The 21,429-nt window shown below is 37.7% G+C and overlaps 2 protein-coding genes across 2 annotated transcripts; one reads left to right on the forward strand and one right to left on the reverse strand.

The window, feature by feature from the left end:
- The first annotated feature begins 11,034 nt into the window (after positions 1 to 11,034).
- Positions 11,035 to 13,141, forward strand: LOC140007376 (uncharacterized). Its single transcript, XM_072050128.1, has 2 exons — positions 11,035 to 12,513; positions 12,713 to 13,141. The coding sequence occupies exons 1-2, from the start codon at positions 11,116 to 11,118 to the stop codon at positions 13,139 to 13,141; spliced, it is 1,827 nt and encodes a 608-aa protein (XP_071906229.1). The 5' UTR covers positions 11,035 to 11,115.
- Positions 13,142 to 13,667: 526 nt separating this feature from the next.
- LOC113689792 (glutamyl-tRNA(Gln) amidotransferase subunit A, chloroplastic/mitochondrial) lies at positions 13,668 to 19,158 on the reverse strand. The gene is made up of 10 exons (XM_027207576.2): positions 18,571 to 19,158; positions 17,314 to 17,625; positions 16,777 to 16,956; positions 16,572 to 16,666; positions 16,347 to 16,422; positions 15,976 to 16,053; positions 15,415 to 15,508; positions 15,238 to 15,287; positions 14,407 to 14,520; positions 13,668 to 14,233 (listed from the first exon to the last, which is right to left on the reverse strand). The coding sequence occupies exons 1-10, from the start codon at positions 19,093 to 19,095 to the stop codon at positions 14,147 to 14,149; spliced, it is 1,611 nt and encodes a 536-aa protein (XP_027063377.1). The 5' UTR covers positions 19,096 to 19,158; the 3' UTR covers positions 13,668 to 14,146.
- Between the last annotated feature and the right edge of the window lie 2,271 nt (positions 19,159 to 21,429).

Here is a 21,429-nt window from a genome sequence, read left to right on the forward strand (position 1 = left end):
TCATGGTCTTGTTTTTAACTGGTAATAACTCGTGTGCTTTGCAAGTGAATATATTTTCTCAAGATATAAAACCTTTAATATATTAAATTTCTTTGCAAAACTTTGATTATTGGTATAACATAAACTAAAAAACTATATAATGAACAAAATTAAACAATTGGTAATTGTATAAGATGTTTATTGTGTACAAAACAATTAAAAGTTTATTTTGGATTTTGCAATTATAAAAACTCTGAAGATGGAAGATTATCATATTAAACTAAGTTACTAGTATAATATTGACTAAGAAATCATAAAATGAACAAAATCAAGCAATTGCTACTTGTAGAAAACGTTTATTATACACGAAGCAATTAAAAAGTTTATTAAACTCTCACGATAGAAGACTATCATATCTAAACTAAGTTGTTAAATATTTTACTTGGATTATGACAATAAGAAGAGGAAATTTTCTATTTTTTGTCAAACCAGGGTATACAACAAAATCTGAGCAAATACATAATCAAACATTTATGATTTGGATACAACAAAATTTTATCAATTTAAGTAGTTGTAAACCTTTTCTATTATATTTTTTAAAATTATCCATATTTTTTCTAAAGCTTTCTTAGTCAATATGATATAATATAGTGAATTTGATCTTTTATTTTCTCATTAATTGTTTATCACCTTTTATCGTCTTATTAATCATGATTTTCTTCTAAACCAAGATGTATATAAAATATAGTTAGGTTTAATTATCACACGTATAATATAATAATTGGAGATAATTTTAACACACAAAATTATTGGAGATAACGAAAATAATTGGTGAATATAGTTGTAAATGGACAGTTTTTAATTTTAATTACCAATATTTTTTAGATGTAATTTATAGAAACTTATCATTTTTCTTATTAGTGCCATTATTGAAATGCAATAACCCTAGATAAAAAACATGAGGGTAATTTAGGCATAATAAAAACTAAGACCAAAATATACTTGCACTTATATTCCCTATTGTCAAAACTCATCATACTTTTTTTATAGTAATGATTAAGAGGACTTGAACCCAACTTTTTTTTTTTTTTAATTGAGAGGACTTGAACCCAAAAACTCTTACTTCCTTTCATCTTATCATCCAATCCAATCATTTTTTAATCACGTCTTAATAATAAATCAAGATAGAATTTGAATTTGCCAAATTCAACGATGTAAGATAGAATTTGGTTTGATTTGTGTTCCATGTAAGATGAATGCTACAAAATTTACCAACTAATCTGCCAAAAGCAATAACCGCTTGTAGCTAAAAACTACCCAAGTTTCTTACGTATCTGTGATTGTTTCGGAAGGGTTGACACATTAAAGTAAAGGGTTTGCTTCTGGGATGAGTCGTCGAATCCTCTTTTGCCTTCCTTGCACTCTTTCTCTATTATGCTTTACTCTTCCGCAAGCAGTTTACTGTTTACTCAAAAAATTCCTTTCATTTTTTATAGGGTGTAATTTTATCATTTATTTTATTATTAATTTTCCCTATTACCTGACCCGATGTGGATTAATTGCTGGATTCTACTCATTTTTAGTGTTTTGCATATATTCCAGGGAGTAGAACAAAAATATGATAACAAGTGCTAATTTGACAAAAAAGAAGTCTAAGGCACAGAGCTCACCCCAGGGGCATTGTTGGCAAAGGCAAGCTTATGCCCATTTTAGTAATTGCCGAAGACAAAAGCATTAAAAGGAGCAACGAAGGGCTGAAGGCAGGGGTCGGCTTCTTCCTCTCCGGAAGGAGAGTCGCCGCAGAGGAGATAGGAAATATAGAAATAGCATAGGACTAGCACTACGGAAGCTTAGCTTTTGATTTCTCTTTGGAGAGCTTTTCGTCTTGTAGCTTAGCCGCAGTTGTTGACTTTTCTTCTTAGTCTTTGTTAGTTAGCTTTTTCTTACGCATGGAAGATTGCTGAGGAGCTTAGCTTATGTCTTTGATTCTGCCTATTCAATTTCTCTTCTCCGAATGTCGGGCAAAAGCGAACACACTCAGTGGACTCTTGTAGCTTTCTTTCTTTATTGAATAGACGAATTGAATTCGCCCAGCTTCCCAATTGATGGCCGCAGCTTTTGCAACAATTTCTGGCGGATTTAGTTCATCAAATATGAACTAACTTTTCCCTTCTAGTCAAGGAGCAATGGAGGCTTTGATTCGCCTAAAAATTGTGAGATCGATTTAATTTAATCTTTTCCTTTTATTTATTGGTATTTGCTTATTCCCTGGTTACAGTGCTTATGATTGTTTAATTAATTGATTGTCTTGGATCCGGATAATTAGTTAATTTGATAATCTATTATCAATTGGGACGTTAAATCCGTAATTGTTTAACTGTCTCAAAATAGTGATAACTGGCATGATTGGGTTTGTGTCAGGGGAATACGCGGGCTAACCTAAAATAACCCTGGTAGTGCGTTATTTGATTAGAATAGGGCTCCTCTAATACGTAAGGCAATTGGGGAATTAAATTCTACGGGCGTACCTAAGATTATTTCTCAATTAGAGCAGTGATTAACGGGCGTACCTTGATCACCGACACAGTAAGGAGGGGTTGACTGCCATCGTTTGTTTGGTAGTTATAACCTATTTATTGATAAATAATTGGGATTGCATTTGCTTCGATGATCAATTAGGTGAACCATTGCTGAAGTTATTCCTTGGCTAGATCCTTAATTATCACTCATTAGATTTTAGTAATTTGTTATTCAATTTCTAGTTGGCTATTTTATTTTTATTTTTATTATTTTACTTTTAGTTGAATTACTTAACACCTCTGAGATAAAAATACCCCCTTGTCACTGTGAATTTAAAAAGAAACAATTACTCTCAGTCCCTGTGGATTCGACCCTGCTTACCACTATCTACAGAAATTAATTTTAGTTTGAGCAGGTTTTATTATTGCACAGGCTTCGACAACCTGTCAATTTTTGGCGCCGTTGCCGGGGACTGGCGCTAGTTATTTGTTTCTTTTTCAATTCATCTTGTTTACATTTTTTTATTTAGTTTATGGCTTCTTACACTCCGTATTTTGGTGATATACTGGATTTTATTTCCGGGGAAGGCAATGAGGCTAGTTTTTTTGTGAGGTCTGCATATGCAGAGGCACTAAACTCTGTTAGAGAAAGAATGGCTGCTGCAACCTGTGAAATTTGTTATGCCAGGGATCATTCAACCGGTATGTGCCCCGAATATCAAGACTACCTGAGTGACTATCTCAAAAAAAAATTTGGAGATTCTTCACCTCGATCTCAAACGTGGTATGACCCTTATTCAAACCGGTATGATCAAGGATGGTGGGATAACTCTAACGTTAATTATGAAGAGGGGCCAATGAGTTTTCAGCTGCAAGAGTCTCAACAATCGTCATTCATGTCAGACTTGCCCTCACAGACCATCAATGACTCTAAGAAAGGTGAGAGTGCAATTATCCTGACAAGTGATATGGAACTGCAAGAGTCTCAAGAAGGAGGATCCAAAGATACAGTTGAAAAGGAAGTTGAAGCGGAAGACATGAGACTCCAACATCAAAGTATTCAAGTGAATGAATCCAGTGAACAATTTCCAAATGCGGTGACATCTTCTCCACTGCTTAATCAATATTTTCCTAATTCCTCTTCTTCAATTCCTGTTACTGAAATTGATTTTATTATACCAGAAAATTTGAAATTTCATGACAAGAATAAGTTAAGAGTGGCAATGGAAAAATATCTTGAACCGATGAATGCGTGTGGTGGAGGAGTGAGTGGAGAATGCAGATCATTGTTGACTTGTTTAGCGCCATTTACTAGTCCATGGAAGCCCGTAACTCGTGTGCTCAAAGATTACTCCATCTATGAGGGTTACCAGGATCATATTGAAGATGAAACATTGAAACGAGCCACAAGATTTTATCCCCCGTGAACAAGCATAGCATGTCTAGCCAAAGACATTAAAGAAACGCGCTCATTGGGAGGCAACCCAATTGTTTCTTTTAATTGCTTGATTGGTTTCGTGTCATAGTTTAAATCTGCTTTCCTTGAATTTGACTGATTTTGGGTGTTAATTTTCGTTTTTGCTGATTTATAGGTGCCCTTCAGTCATGACGCGCCCGCATGGTGATTGCCTTCATGGCGCACCAACGTCACGTTCGCGGGAGAGATGAGTATTTAAAAAAATTCAAGAACGGTTGTTGATTGTTGGTTATCTCTGCTTTTGAATCTCGAAAATAAAATTTGCTAATTTTTTTTTATTTAAAAAAAAAATTTTAAAAATTTAAAAAAAAAAATTTTTTTAAATTTTTGTTCCACCGTAGCTCAGATTTTCAAAGTATAAAAAAAAAAAAAACAATTTCTCTTTCTTTTCTTTCTTTCCTTTCTTTTTCTTTCTTTCTTCTTCTTTCTTTTTCTTTTCTTTCTTTCTTTTCCTCTATTTTGCTCTGTCCGCCGCCCGTGCCCACCGCCATCTCCAACTCCACCGCGCGCCACCCTCTTCCTCGACCAGACCGCGCGCCGCCGTTCCTCCTTGGGGACCAGCCCCACCACCAGCTCGCGCCGCACCTGCTGGCCAACCCATCAACTCCTAAGCTCGCGAACCTCCTCAGCTCAGCTCGCCGCCAGATCTCCTCTTCCTCCCGTGCGGCAGCATCACGTACTACCACCAGCTCGTCGCTTCCCTTGCTCGCTCCACCGCTCCTGCTGTCCACCACCTCGCGCGCGCGCAACTCCAATCGACTGCACGCCGCCATCGCGGGCAGCCTCACCTCGCGGCCACCATCAGCTCGTGCCACTCTACCCTCAACTCAACCCAAGCTCTTCACCGCCGCTGCTCCGCTGCTCGCTCCATTCCCACCTGTCCAAATTGACAGGTGGAGGTATTGTAATTTCCTTTTCGATTAGTGTTTTCTGGTTCATCACTTACTAAATTTTGCACATTTTTCGTGGGTTTGGTGATGGCTGAAGGCAGGACATGATTTGGGCATTTTCTGGGGTTCATTTTGGGCTGAATTGAGTTTAATTGCTGCTTGATTGTTGGCCATTTGATTAAATTTTCCCTGTGACTCACCAGTGGTACTGGTTGATTAATTTTCCAGTTTAAGTTCTTGCGGTTGAGTTGCTGCCATTGAATTTAATTCTTTCCTGTCTGTGCACCAGTGGTACTGGTTGCAGTGTTGCTTTCCATTTCTTAATCCTCTGTACTGGCCTGCCTATTTGATTCTTGGGTTTTGGTGCCTGAACTGTTCTCGAATTCTAACCATTGGTTGTTGCCATTGCCTGTTGCTTGGCCCAATTGTTAAGTTTTGATCGTTTGAGTTGTGCAATTTCTTGTCCAATTGGAGCCATTTGGACAGATTTTGGGTGGGCAAGTTTTGCCGCTCTCTGTTGATCTTTGGGAGGCATTTCTGACCGTATTCTACGTGTTCAAATTGGTTGAATTCACTGCTTTGTTAAGGTTATTTTTGGTATCACTTGGGTTCTACTTGGCTGATTTCTGTCTTGCGTCCCTTGAAGTGCCTTTGGTTGGGTATTTTCTGCATTTGTTTGTTGAATTGGAAGGCTACTGTGCCACTTCCATTGCTTATTGCTGTTGGTGGCGTCTAATTGACTTGCTGGGAGTATTTTACCTATTGATTTCAATTGCTAAATCTTTAGAGCATTTGTTGCGATTTTGGACTGCCTGCATTTGACCCAATTGGGGCCACCCGTGAGTATTGATTGAAATTGTTGTATTGTTGGGATATTTGTCTAGTCTCCGGGTGCCTGGGTTGTGCATTTTGTTGATTGGGTTGTCTACTAGGGAGGCACCGGTGGCTATTAAATTGTTATTGCTTTGAATTTGCTGTTTACATTACCTATGGGCAATTTTTGTCTCTTGTTGATTGAAATGGCATTTGGAGAAAATGGTAAGACCCGAGCCCTCTTCTTCTGCGCCTCCCCCATCGATGGCCTCACCACTTGCGGGCTCAGATTCACAACGTAGATGAGCGAATGACGAACATCACCCGCCAAGTGGCAAGGATGTCTCATAACTCGGCTTCCCTCCACTGTTCCCTCCTATCTCTTAGCTGTTCAACAGGGAAGTTTCATTGTTCTCTTCGCTTTCATTACTTTATTACCTCCATTGAGGACAATGTAGGATTTAGGTGTGGGGGGAGCAGTTATGGTGCTAGTGTCTTTCATTCATTTTCTTTTTCTTCTTTTTAGTGATTGGCTCATAAGTGCATGCCAAAATTTGATGTTGGATTGTTGTCTCTATTTCTACTTTTGCCAATTTTAATAATAAAAGGGTATCAAGTTAATGTGGTTGAATCCAAAAACATCTCTTTGGTGAATATCGATGATTGTTTTACTCTTATAATTTTTGGTTAACTTTCCTAGGCATAGGGAATGATTATTGGCATTTTCATGTGAATTGGTCCGGTTATTAACTTTAGTTCTCCATGTTTGAAAATGAGGCTAGCTGATGCAAGTTTTCTTTTGGTTCTTGTGTTATATTGAGTTTTTGTGATTTTTAGCTATGAATAAACTTGACTGTACTCCGCTATTAGTTACTACTGAGTAACCGGGGATCTGCACCTAAAAGTGTTGATTCTCGCGTCAAAAGGTAGTAATTCTTATGAGTACGTGGTCACGTGGCGATAGAAGCTGAGTAACCGGGCTCCTTCATCTGGCCAATGTTGGAGTTCGTGTCAAAAGGCTCCAATGGCTAGCGACTAAGTCTTTTGTTACTATTGAGAAAAGAAAAAAAAGAAAAAAAAAAGAAGAAGAAAAATGTGAAAAAAAAGTGAAGGTTGTGTTAGTGTGTAATAAAAATCAGCTTGCCGAATTATGGATTTAATGTTGAGATTTTGGTTAATAGTTGGACCATTTGCTGATAAATGTTATGCGTCATTCATTTTTCTTAAATTAGTTAACCTGAAATTAGAGGAGTTTGTGGTTTAGAAGCTAACCGAAGTGATGTTTCTTGGATCTTGGTCACCCATGCTTGATATATATTTTTCTTGGTATTTTGGCAATATGGTAGATGGAGCAATGACCATTGTCAAATATTGGTACTTATTTGCTGTTCTCATGCTTGAGGACAAGCATGGTCTAGGTGTGGGGGGAATTGATAGGGTGTAATTTTATCATTTATTTTATTATTAATTTTCCCTATTACCTGACCCGATGTGGATTAATTGCTGGATTCTACTCATTTTTAGTGTTTTGCATATATTCCAGGGAGTAGAACAAAAATATGATAACAAGTGCTAATTTGACAAAAAAGGAGTCTAAGGCACAAAGCTCACCCCAGGGGCATTGTTGGCAAAGGCAAGCTTATGCCCATTTTAGTAATTGCCGAAGACAAAAGCATTAAAAGGAGCAACGAAGGGCTGAAGGCAGGGGTCGGCTTCTTCCTCTCCGGAAGGAGAGCCGCCGCAGAGGAGATAGGAAATATAGAAATAGCATAGGACTAGCACTACGGAAGCTTAGCTTTTGATTTCTCTTTGGAGAGCTTTTCGTCTTGTAGCTTAGCCGCAGTTGTTGACTTTTCTTCTTAGTCTTTGTTAGTTAGCTTTTTCTTACGCATGGAAGATTGCTGAGGAGCTTAGCTTATGTCTTTGATTCTGCCTATTCAATTTCTCTTCTCCGAATGTCGGGCAAAAGCGAACACACTCAGTGGACTCTTGTAGCTTTCTTTCTTTATTGAATAGACGAATTGAATTCGCCCAGCTTCCCAATTGATGGCCGCAGCTTTTGCAACAATTTCTGGCGGATTTAGTTCATCAAATATGAACTAACTTTTCCCTTCTAGTCAAGGAGCAATGGAGGCTTTGATTCGCCTAAAAATTGTGAGATCGATTTAATTTAATCTTTTCCTTTTATTTATTGGTATTTGCTTATTCCCTGGTTACAGTGCTTATGATTGTTTAATTAATTGATTGTCTTGGATCCGGATAATTAGTTAATTTGATAATCTATTATCAATTGGGTCGTTAAATCCGTAATTGTTTAACTGTCTCAAAATAGTGATAACTGGCATGATTGGGTTTGTGTCAGGGGAATACGCGGGCTAACCTAAAATAACCCTGGTAGTGCGTTATTTGATTAGAATAGGGCTCCTCTAATACGTAAGGCAATTGGGGAATTAAATTCTACGGGCGTACCTAGAATTATTTCTCAATTAGAGCAGTGATTAACGGGCGTACCTTGATCGCCGACACAGTAAGGAGGGGTTGACTGCCATCGTTTGTTTGGTAGTTATAACCTATTTATTGATAAATAATTGGGATTGCCTTTGCTTCGATGCTCAATTAGGTGAACCATTGCTGAAGTTATTCCTTGGCTAGATCCTTAATTATCACTCATTAGATTTTAGTAATTTGTTATTCAATTTCTAGTTGGCTATTTTATTTTTATTTTTATTATTTTACTTTTAATTGAATTACTTAACACCTCTGAGATAAAAACACCCCCTTGTCACTGTGAATTTAAAAAGAAACAATTACTCCCAGTCCCTGTGGATTCGACCCTGCTTACCACTATCTACAGAAATTAATTTTAGTTTGAGCAGGTTTTATTATTGCACAGGTTTCGACAACCTGTCAATTTTCCTTAATTTTATCAAAATCTCCGGTGATTTTTCAGGTTTGATAATTTTTCACAAGTTAAAATATAATTCTAGATGTATTAGTGTTTTGGCATAATGTCCCTTACATTTCACCTAAGAATAGACGAGGACAATTAATTCCGTTTGGATTCTTCATTTTTAAAAAAATAAGTTTTTCATATATAATACTACAATAATATAAACAAAAACAATTTCAAAAGCACCACATCCATACAATATATCAAAATAATTTCAAATATATAAAAAATAAAAAATAAAATCTACACCATTTTCTTTTTCTATCTATCACCATCACCCACCACTACCACTGTCACCATTCCCTTCCTCCTCCTTTTTCCTTTCCCTCCCTCTTCATCCTCCTCTTTCCTCATCTTTCCTCTCCCTTCCCCTTCCTCTTCCTCTCCCTTTTCCTGCCATACTCCACCCCTTCCTTTTCCTGCCTATGATCTGGCCATGATGTTGCGACCATAGGCCTCGCTCAGATCGGGAAAAGGGAGGAAAAAGGAGGTGTGAGACATGGCAGGAAAAAGAAAGAAGGGAAAGGGAAGAGGAGAGGAAAGAAAGGGAGGAGCTGTAGCTACAAGACTCTACCTCCAAGCGGAGAGAACAAAGGCCATATAAACAACCTTAGAAAAAGAGAAGGTTAAACCTATATTTTCTCTAATTAAAAAGATGAAAAAATCGATTCAATTTGGGTCACCATCCCCTTCTTTTTCCTCTTTTCTCTTCCTCTTCTTTTTTCCTCATCTTTCTTCTCTCTTCCCCCTTCCCCTCCCCTTTCCTGCCACACCCCACCCTCCCTTTCCCCTTCCTATGACTTGGCCACGATGTCGTGACCACAAGCCTTGATCTGACCTCGACTAGATCGAGTAGAGGGAAAAAGGAGAGGGAGGGAAAGGGAGGAGTGGCCGAAAGAAAGGGAGGAAAAAGATGGGAGGAAAAAAGACACGGAGAAGGAGGAGAGGAGGAAGAAAGAGAAGAAAAGGAAGAGGAATGGGGAAAAGGGCAAAGGAGGAAGAAAGAGAGAAAGAAGTAAAGAGATGATGGTGACGTTGATGGATTAAAAAATAATATAAAAATTTTTAAACTCTAAAAATATTTTAAAATATATTTCAAAAACAACTCTAAAAAAACATCTTCAAAATACCCCAAAATATATCCCAGAATATATCTCAAAAATACTTCTAAAAACTTTAGGAAAATATCTATAATTAAAAATAGGGATAATTGCATAAACCTCCTTTGAGGTTTCTGACATTTGCACTGACCTCCCCTGAGGTTACTAATCCTTTGCAAATTCAGTTCAAACGATTAAAATATTGTTTTAGAGAGTGAAATTAGAATTTTTTACCAAATTTGTCCTTTGTACTACATGTCCAATGAATGATAAAGTACTACAAATCAATTAACAATTAATAAATTTTAAGGAGTATAGTTTATAGGCAAATACACATTACCTATTTAAAGTACCAACTCTTTATGAATATTTTACTTTCAAAGATTTAATTTAATACAAATATTTACGCTCAAATACAGATTTATATTTACTTTCAAATATTTAATTTTTGTTAAATACAAAAACTACCAATCTCTCTTCCGTAAAAATATTAATATAACACTTTTTCAATTTTAGTTACAAACATTTATGTATTTAACATAAATTAAATGATTCAGAATAAAATATCCATAAAGAGCCAATACTTTACTCATGTAATGATGAAAGTCATAAAGAATTAATACTTTATGGGCAATTTCTTTTTTTTTTTAATATTTAATTTATATTAAATAAATAACCTACCGATTTCCTTTTTGTAAGAATATTACTGTAACACTTTTTGAATTTTACTTACAAACATTGATATATTTATCATAAATTAAATGTTTGAAAGTAAAATACCCGTAAAAAATCGGTACTTTAAATGAGTAATGCGTGTTTGCCCATAAAGAGTCGGTAACTATTTAAAGTACCGGTTCTTTACGGGTATTTTACTTTCAAATATTTAATTTAATACAAATATTTACGCTCAAATACAGATATGTATTTACTTTTAAATATTTAATACTTTTAAATATTTAAATATTTACTTTTAAATACTTTTAAATACACATAAATTTTAACTACGTTCAGCCCTGCGCCGTTATCAATTACATGTAAAGGATTAAATTCTAACACTGGAACGGTTGAACCCATATCTTGTCAAAACTAGGAAAGTCGGGTGATTCTCTTCCATTAGTCTTCTACTTCTGTATGATTAGCTTCTTGATTAAAGCTTACGACTGATCTGCATCCGCTTAATCTCCAAGTGGGATTCTGTGATTTTCTCGTATGAATGCTTTTAGTTGAGTTATCATACAGCTGAGCGTACTTTGACAATTTCTGAAATGTTATTGAAGAAATCAGGTGATTAGTTTTTGTTGTTTATACTGGTTCTTGATGGTTTATGTTTCTCCATGATACATCTACAGGTACAAAGTTCTTATAGATTTGCAGAGGGAATGTGAAGATGAACAGCATTACTCATTTTAGCCCTCCACATGAGCTTAGGCGAGAGGAAATGGTTATACGGAGTTACGAGAAATGTAAATTGTGTCAGCAAGAGGTTCTTCCAGGAGTGGTATATAGGTGTGAGAGACCTAAATACTTGGTTCATAGAAGCTGTGCTGAACTTCCATGGCATCTGAGGCATCCCTTTCATCCTGATCACACTCTTACTCAATTTGACATCGCACCTGACTCCAAAAGTTGCAGTGTTTGTGATGACCATTTTGGGGGCTGCGCTTACCGGTGCTCTGAATGTGAATTCGTATTGAATCTTCCTTGTGCTGCCTTGACACCTTCCAGGATTAGGGGTCCAGAACTCAAAATTAATCATCAGCATCCCGTTACTGCTTTTGATAAACCAACAGACCACAAGTATTCCTGCTTTATTTGTGGCGAACCTTTTGGATATTATCAAGCTATCTACTTTTGCTTGGAATACAAACGTTTGATGCATGAATCATGCTTCACAATTCCACAAACACAAATCGAGCGTCCCTTCCACCGCTGTAAACACTCAACCACCTTGACCTTTCTGCCTCGTACTCTTTCGGACAGGTTCTGCAATCTTTGCGGTCAATGGCCAAGTCCGCATTTTTTATTCCAATGTTCCTCGTGTGACTACTGTGAAGACCTTGATTGTGCCAAGTTGGTGCCAACGGTCATGGACTCCGACAGACCTGATCATGGATACATAGAAGTTAAACATACAAGCCACAACCATCGTTTGATTCAATGTAACAGCATAAAGAATTTCAAACGTAACTGCTCTGGTTGTGGACTACCATTCGATGATTCCATTTACGTTTGCCTTCATTGCCGTGCATTGCTACATGAATCGTGTGCTAACATGCCCGAGAAGGTCATACACTCTTTTCACCCTCAACCTCAACATTGCCTTACCCTTTTTGATCGTAGTTCGAGTCTCCTTTATGCTTCCGTTTTCTGTCGTGCTTGTGGTGATGTCCCTAAAAACCTCATTTACATGTGTCAGAAGTGTAATTTTAGCTTGGACATTAAATGTGCTACTGCAAAGCACCCCTTAATTAGGTCTAAAATTCATCAGCATGATCTTGCCTACTTCAACTACACAACCAAGGTGGGTTTCAGCTGCAATACTTGTCATAGATATAGCAGCAATAGCAAGTATTTCTTTCGGTGTGTGGAGTGCAATTTCAATGTTCATGCCTACTGCTACCCATCATTGCCAGAAACCATCAAGCACGATTGCCATTTGGATCCTCTTACCCTGACTACTTCCCCGATTAAGGACAAGCCAGATGAGGGTGAGAATGCAGAATTTATTGCAATGCTTGTGAAGAAAGAAGAGATTTGGCTGATCCTACTTATTATTGCGAAGAATGTCACTTTGTTGCTCATTTTCATTGCGTGTTCTCTGAGGTACTGGATGATTATTATTCATTAGCTTCTTTCTTATTGGTTTTTTTTTTTTTTAAAAAGTTTATTACAAACTTGGATAGTTTAAACGTCTCAACTTCTCAGTGTTGACCAAAACTGAGGTTTGATGGTTAATCTTCATCTATTTGCTTGTCTTGCATCAGATCCTACCTCAACTGCGGGAAGAGTTTGCCGACTCGGCAGTCAGGTCTGAAAATCTCCAGTTGGAGACATCTATGACTGTCGTCTCAGGAGAAAAGCTTAGAAGAGGAGGAGATTCTGAAGCTAGTGGAAACGAAGAAGCTAAGCTTACACAAACTAGGACGGACTTGATCCCTCAAGCTAGTGCTACAACTGAAGGTGTTCAAAACAAGAATGAGGGTACTGGTCACAAACTGAATGAAGAGATTGCACTACTTGAAAACGGGATGGATGCGCTAGCAAGAGAAATAGTCGAACTTGAAGGAAAGCTCAGGGAACTAAAGCATAGACAAATGGAGCAACGTGCAACTCTGCAGAGCAAACAATTCATGAGAGACGTTCGATTCGGGAAAAAGATCTCTCCATGGTGGGTGGATGTCCGCAAAACATAGTAAACTTGGCTAAAGAGGAAGTTTGAAGCTCTTATCTTATTCTGATGTTTCTGATTATGAGGACACCAGGTAGAGTGTCATGAGTTTATCTCTCTGTGCTAAGGAGAAAATACGCGAATGGTGATGTGACCTATTAAATGTTTCACAGAACTTGGATAGATGCATTCGTGCAACATCCGTGGCACAAGGAATTGCAGAAAGTGAACTCCATGGGGGAGAATAAGAACCCTGGCAATCATTCAGCTTGAAGGGTGTGAACAGGCAATGACTGAATCAGTTCTTTCTGAATAAAGGACGCCAAGAAGAGACAACTGAGACATGAGCAAGAGCTGTTGATGACTAAAGTTGCCTAAATTCAGATCAATCAAATGATAAATATTCTAAGGCTACAATTCCACCAATATTACTGTTGGATACATATGGTGCAGTAGGTACTATTTATAAAAATATATAAATGAATTATTCAAAAAATAAATGCCATGACTAGAGCCAAAGGAGAGGAGACATAACAAGAGACAACCTTGAATGAGTAAATTTTTGGGTTTATATGAAACTTGGATGCCAAATAGACAATGAAGCGGTAACAGGTCTACTTAGCCTTTGAACCTGTGATAAAAATTTCATGTACAACACCCTCAAATTACTGCAAAATGCAAATATGAGAACTAGCATCTACATCTTAAACAATCAGTTAATTCAGCTGCTATATCAGACAATGAATCCTCTATAATTATATAGACGGTTTCTGCAGCAACTTTTCCTAGCACTGTGGACGAGAATTAGTGGACCATCTCAAGTCTTCAATGAACTAACTCTGAACATACACATTGCAAACAGGTTAAAGTATCAACTTGACGGAATTTGCCTGCAAAAATAGCAGGTATTCTAGTAGGAAAAACGCTTGAAGAACATCCATCATGGTCTTGTAACCTACAGCAACTCCAAAAGCCCTGAAAAAATTCTTTCTACATTTTCAAAATTGCAATGCCAGATGGTGACTAGCACTCAAAAGTCATCGCCCACTAGTGGAGGGACAAAACTGTAACCTTGAAGCGTCTGCTCAAAAATGTGGCCTATTTTAAGTAAACTTTCCTGCAATGAAATGTAAAACTGTTTATGTAACTTAACCGCTTGCCTCGAAAAACCATTAACTACAAAAAAGATCACCTAGAGGACCATGAACAGATAAGACAGAGCAAATTGCAAAGCAGATAGTTATGGTACTCAAATATAGATCCTTGTATACAAAAAAATCCAACACCAACCTCATCAAATGCTGCTCCAATCATTTGCAAACCAACAGGAAGAACGGATGATCCTTCTTCAACAAATCCACAGGGTAAAACCAATGCAGGTAAACCAGCCAAGTTGACATTGACCTGCATCATACGTAATATTATAAATGGAAGAAGAAAATCTAAAAAAAGCTGCTAGTTCTCTGAACAGTATTTCAATCTGGGAATGCTAATTCATGTATGATGAGGATAAATACAACAGGAGTACAGGATCCATGTCATTGCAGGTTATATAACTAAGGAATGCCAAAAATTTAGAATTGCAACCTTCTAAATACTTACAAATCACTTCCATAATGAACAAATAAAACAGCGAAAACAGGCAATGGGAAACATCAAACTATAACATCAATTTACTTAATAAGATACCTCCACTCAAACATGGAATCATATAAAAAGCTTTGTGCAAGAGCAAGCACTTTTAAGGTACAACCATCATAATCTACTAACTCCCACTAATAGCTTTGCTCAACTAGTGTGACCTTCACCTTCTCGTAGTAATAATATATTTCCACACCAAGGTATGTCATATGTTGCATAATTCTGATTCATTGCCAGCTTTCAAAATTTCTCCAAGTTACATACTTCTGGGATTTTATCTCATGATCAATTTGCTTTCATGTCCTTAAAATGCATATTTCTCAACCCAAGCTACAATAGAGCTGGACTCATTTAAGGTATTTAGAGAAGACATGGATGCAAATGCATTAGCTTTAGGAACTCAAAATAATCACAAAAAAATCCAGCTTAGGTATGTCTATAACCCCAATCTCTTACAGAATTGCTACAATGAATACTTACGGTCATGATGTCACCTGCATACATGGCCAAAGGGTCATTTTTCTTCTCACCTGTGCATAGCAAATTAATGTCTATAATCAGCTGCCTTAAAAAGAAAAAGAATATATTTTTACATCAAAGACAAATACAATCAATTGAAAGAACAGCAAAAAGTGTGTGAAAATCCATGTATCATACCAATCTTATAAGCAACAGATGGTGCTGCAGGTGAGATCAGAACGTCATTTTCTTCCAAAGCTGCTCTGAAGCTCTTCTGAACTAAAGTCCTAACCTAAGAAATGGTCATAATCATTCTAGTAAACGCGCTGCATAAGAAAACCAACCCAACACATTGTGACACACAGCATATTATAGCTCTTTGAAAAACACCAAGCCTCCTGACAATATATTTTGACCTACAGGCTTTACCAACAAAGGCCACAATATGAGTAAATTACTTTTTTAATCTTTTAACGTTTGGTTTTATTTATTCAATATTTTTGGGCCACAATGTATTTTATTGTTTTATTTATTCAATGTTATAGGGGCGTGTGTGCACAGACATACACAAGCATGAGTTCGAAATTATATATCGCGCATTAAGGAAAAGACTCGAGAAAGATTGTGGAGGAGGTGGAGGTCAATAGGATTTTTAAAGACTACAGCTTCAACGCAAGATCACAATCAGAATGGCACTCCGTATCAACAGACGTACATTCAACTATATTTGACAAAAAAAAGGCACATTCATTACTTTACCTGCTGGGCACGCTTGTAATATGCATCATAATATCCAGCTGAAAGTGCATATGTCCCCATTAGAATTCTCAGTTTAACCTGAGAAAAAGAAATCAGATGTTAGCCTTAGCCAAGCACCACAACTAAAGCAGATGTCAGTACTATTTCCTTAAATGCTACAGGATAACTCATGCTATGACAACAGACACAAGTTTTGCTCATTTTGGAGGGGTGGATTGCAGAACTATGGTACTAGGACTATTCACTTTGCCCTGCTGTACTTGTGTTGGACAATCATTTTGCACTAGAGTACCCGTGTCCTTGAGACTCCCATACCCAACTCCAAGTAACATAGGTGCATAATATCTTTCAGTAGAATAGATGATGCATACCTCAGAACCAAATCCTTCAGCACGAGAATCGCCATACAAGGAACTTAGCTCATCAGCAAAGACCTGATTTCCAAATCTGAAAAGGTAAGAAGTTCAAATTAAACAAGACAACTAAATTGCCACTACTACTTGCTCAGTGGTCCTAACATCTCTTCCCAATCATTAAGAACCCAAACCAAATAGTGCAAGGGGAATCTGAAAAATAAACAAAACTCCAAGTTTTACCTAACTCCATCATAGCGGGCTAAGTTTGAGGATGATTCAGATGAAGCAAGAATGTAGTATGCTGGCAAACCAAGGGAGAAAGATGGGAATGAGACCTGCGAGTTGTAAATATCAAATGCTATACTTTTGTTGATTCACACACAAAACTGAAGACAGGTGAACATTCTACTCATTTAAAAAATAATAATAATAAAAAGAAGATCACCTCAGATATGGTGCATCCCAAATCCTCCAAGTGAGAAACAGAATGTTGGAGTGACGAAATTACATCTGGATCAACTCCATCAGCAAGGGTTTCACGGATGACACCTACTCTAAGTCCTTTCAAAGGTTTAGAATCCAAATAATCCTTGGGAATAAACTGGGATGCAAAGTTAGGAATTCCCTGAAAAGAAACATTCCCATCAATGTAGCAATATCATTTTGATACTAGTCAGAAAAAATATGCACACTTGACACTAAAAGCGACATTTACAGAAAAGCAGGCAGCACCATCATGCTGCTCTTAAGCAATGTCTTCCACAAATACAGTTAATATACATTCACTATGAACTTAAGTTGATTCAACTTCCTCTTAATATATGTTTTTTCTGGCTTCAAATAGAGTATAAGATGCATGCCCTTACGTAGTACAGGTAGAGGATTTGATAGTGGTATGGTACATATTTGAAGTTAGGTATGTAATACCTACGACGATATTAACTTCCACAAAGAAATTTATTCACAAGGAAAAGAAACTCACTTGTTTACTACTAGTGGCATCAAATTTATCATGACCCGAAACTGCCTGAAGCACAATCCCTGTATCAGCAACTGATGAACCCAAGCATCCAATGACATCTAGGGATGATGCATAAGCAACAAGGCCATATCTTGAGACACGACCATATGTTGGTTTGAGTCCAACAACACCACAAAATGATGCTGGCTGCCTAACACTTCCACCAGTATCAGTTCCCAATGACACAGCACACTGTTGAGCAGAAACAGCTGCTGCAGAGCCCCCAGATGATCCCCCTGGTACCCGAGATAAATCCCAAGGATTAGCTGTCACCTATTGAAGATGAAGATGCATCACCTGAGCAAACCATTTCAAATTACAAGTTGCAGATTTTAGAACCAACTCATGTTCACAGCTGAGAAACTCATGTTTACAAGAGAAATAGGGGGTTACTAATGAGATCGTCAAAAGAGAACGTGCAGCAATTCCAGTTATCCTACTGCCATTTAAACCACCCAGGAAGAAACAGCAATTATATCTGATACCAAATTTGCATTCACAATACCAAGTTGAACAGAGGCTTTTCTTTTCTATTTTTCCGGCAATACGTACCTTAATTCATTTAAAAGCAAAAAAGTAAAAACAAGCATTTTTTACTCCTCTCAGATTCAAATTACTAGTTTCAAACTTCAAACTTAGCACCAGCATCCAAGTCCAAGTTAAACCAAGTATATGTGAAGTAACAGAGTGCGTATCCAGACTACCCATAATACACTAAATTTTAAAACCCAAATCCAACCATCCATTTTCAGACCATTCAAATATTCAAGAAAGCTCTTCATTTCGCACAGATAACACGTCCTAAAATACTTAATGAGTTTCCCCCATTTTATGGCGTTTATGAGTCACAATGTCTTAAGCATTATATACCTTAATTTCACTACTTGACTAACCTTGACCTAGTCTCCAATGCAGCGCTCACTCAAAACCACTGAACATACAAGCTTAAATCACACTCAAGTCTATAGAAGCCATTTGTTTTCCATACCATATCTGATAAGACGTACAAGTAAGCTATCAGATACAGTATCTACAAAATTTAATTTAAAAAAAATTCCAGCTACAAACACCCAATGTAATTACCTAAAAACGCAAACTTTCCTGTTTGTAGAGAGCAAAAATCCCAACTTTGATCTCATTTCTAAATAAAACTGCATTTACACAAAATCTTAGAAAAATGAGTAACGAAAGAAAAATGATAAAGGTAAAACTTCTCGCCTGATAACCAGAGGCTTCAGTAGTACTTCCCATACCAAACTCATCCAAATTAGTCTTGCCAACAATGATAGCGCCATTTTCCCTCAACTTTTTAACCGCCGTGGCATCATATGGCGGAGTATAATTCTCCAAAATCTTGGACCCAGCAGTGGAAGGCATATCTGAAGTGCAAATATTATCTTTAACCCCAGCAAGAACTCCAGCAAGAGGGCCCAATTCCTCATTGTTCCGAATTTTCCTGTCAATTTCTTCAGCCTGTTTCAAAACAGCATCTTCCGGGGATACGTACAGAAAGCTCTTGAGTTGGGGTTCGGTGCGGCGGAGGCGGCTGAGGAAAGTCTTGGCTATTTCCACCGCTGTGGTCTCCCGGGAGAGAAGGGATTTACGGATTTTGAGAATTTGGGAAGTGGGTTGGGGGGAGGAGGGTGTGGGGACAGGGGTAGTGGAGGTTTGGAGGCACCTGAGGGGTATTTGATGGAGGGTTGAGAGGCGGAGAAGCCTCGGACTTTGGATTGAAGATAGCATATTGTTAGCTCGTTTCTGAGGAGGGAAAGAGGAGGAAAGGCAGAGGATTTATTTATGGGTTTATGGCAGCTGTGGGTTTTTGCTGATCTATCCTCTCAGGAGGGATGGCTAAAGCCAGTCTCTTAAAGGCGTGATCGTGTGATTGAATTAAAGACCTCTGCCACGTTAAAGGCGCAAACTGAGTGCGAAGTGTTTAACGCGCCTTGTATAAATTAACAACGCATTTCATTTCTTCAATTTTCTGTTCATTTTGTTACCCTCAAAAGAAGGGAGAAAAAAAAACGTAATAACCTTTTGTCATTTAAGATATGCAAATAGAAATGTGATTCCTTAATCCTTTTCTATTTTCTGCCTTTTTTTTGTATTAATACATGTATTCAAGTATTTTGTACAGTAAGTTATTTGCTTTCTTTACTCTTTATCTTGTTTCATCCAGTAAAGGTTCAGGATTGCAGGCTAATAGCAAAAATCCGGTACATTACCCTGTTCAAATAGTCAAATACCAACTCTTTCTTTGTTCATGGCAACACTTCTGGCGGACATAGTGCAGTTCTCAACATGAGAATGCTCAAATCACCAGATAAAAGGGCCATTCCATTTTTTTTTTTTTTTTTTGGTGCATGTTATTTTGCATTTGATGACATGCAATCTGTTATTTTGCAGAAACAGATTCCATACTATTACTCTCCTGAATGTTGTCTTTCTTTTGCAATTAGCTGGGCACGTCTCCCCTCAAGTTGCTCCAATTCTGCTTCCTGTGCTTCAATTTTGTTCCTGACTGCTGCAATTTGCTCGTCTAGGCGTTGTATAGCAGTATTTATATCCTCATCACCGACTTCTTCAGTTCCAACAGCTGAAGAAGCACCTCCTGATGTCGCCTCATCACTGACTTCTTCAGTTCCAACGGCTGAAGAATCACGACCTGAGGACACCTCATCTTCTGAACCATCTTTGTCTACTTCAGTTGTCTCCAACTTGATGTTCTTGCCTATGGTAGTAGTCAAGTCTAGGGGCTCTTTCTTCAAATAAGGCAGGATCTGGTACATGGTAAAGCATGAATTAGTACACAAGCATCTAAAATCACCCAAAAAAATGGGGGAATAATGATACTCTTTGATTAAATGGACTGAACATATTCAAACCTCTGAAATCACGCAATGAATGTGAGCAACAAAATGGTATCCTGAACAGTAGTAAGTAGGATGATCTAGTACTCGTGCTTTTTCGCAAGCATTGCAATAAAATTCAGCAAAATCCTCTTCATCTGGCATGTCCTTGATTCGAGTAGTTGTATATATAAGGGGATCTATGTGGCAATCATGTTTTAAGGATTGTGGAGGTGAAGGATGGCAGTAATCATGGATGCTGAAGTCGCATTCTAAACAGCGAAAGAAATATTTACTGCAAGATGAATCACAGATGCTGCACTCGAGGTTAAAGAGTTCTAGTTCAAGGTCTACAAATGCAAGAGGATGCTGGTGAACTTTGGTTCTTTATGGGCGGATGTTTCAACCGAGAACACTTGGTGTCTAATCCAAAATCACACTCTCTGCATTTATAGAAAAAGAATCCGGTTGTAATACCACAAACTCGACAGGACAAACGTTCCAGGGATGACTCGGAATGATTTTGGGCAAGGATGAGTGGGTGCCGAGGATGAAAAGGATGAGCCATTTCAGGTGGCAAATCAGCACAAGATCGGTGGAATGGTAATCCGCATTGAAGGCAAAAATAAACAGAATCCTACAAATGAAGCCCACAGCCATAGCAGCGGGCTTGATAGTTCGATATGCCACTAGTATCACACTGAATCAAGGGATGCGGATGGCTTACAAACTGATTTTTAATAATTTCTTCATCTGAGCCAATTTTGTTTGTTCTTGGCTTCAGTTTGGAACAATCAAGGTCCAAAACGAAGTCACGCAAAGAACACTGAAAAACAAATAAGAAACCTGTAGAAGCACAGACGCTGCATTTGGCTGAAGAAACAGAGTTCACGGGCTGAAGTTTGAGAGGGTGATCAGGATGAAAAGGGTGCTTGATTTCACGTCCCTGAGCAGCACAAGATTCATCTAACAGACACTTACACTCCAGGCACGCAAATATAAGTTTATCATCGACAATAAGCTCATAGCAGCGGCTGTAACAGTAGTAAAAATCATAAAATTCATTTGGCTTGTCACATAAAATTAAGGCATGCTGATGATTTCCTTGAAGCTCTGCTACACGATCTGCATACTTCTTACTAGGCGTCAAGGCAGCACATCCAAGGTCCAGATCAAACGGACAATTGGTCTCTTCGCAGTGGTAGATACCATGCTTGATCTTTTCGCT

The sequence above is a fragment of the Coffea arabica genome, chromosome 5c (genome assembly GCF_036785885.1).
Source record: "Coffea arabica cultivar ET-39 chromosome 5c, Coffea Arabica ET-39 HiFi, whole genome shotgun sequence".
NCBI lineage: Eukaryota > Viridiplantae > Streptophyta > Magnoliopsida > Gentianales > Rubiaceae > Coffea > Coffea arabica.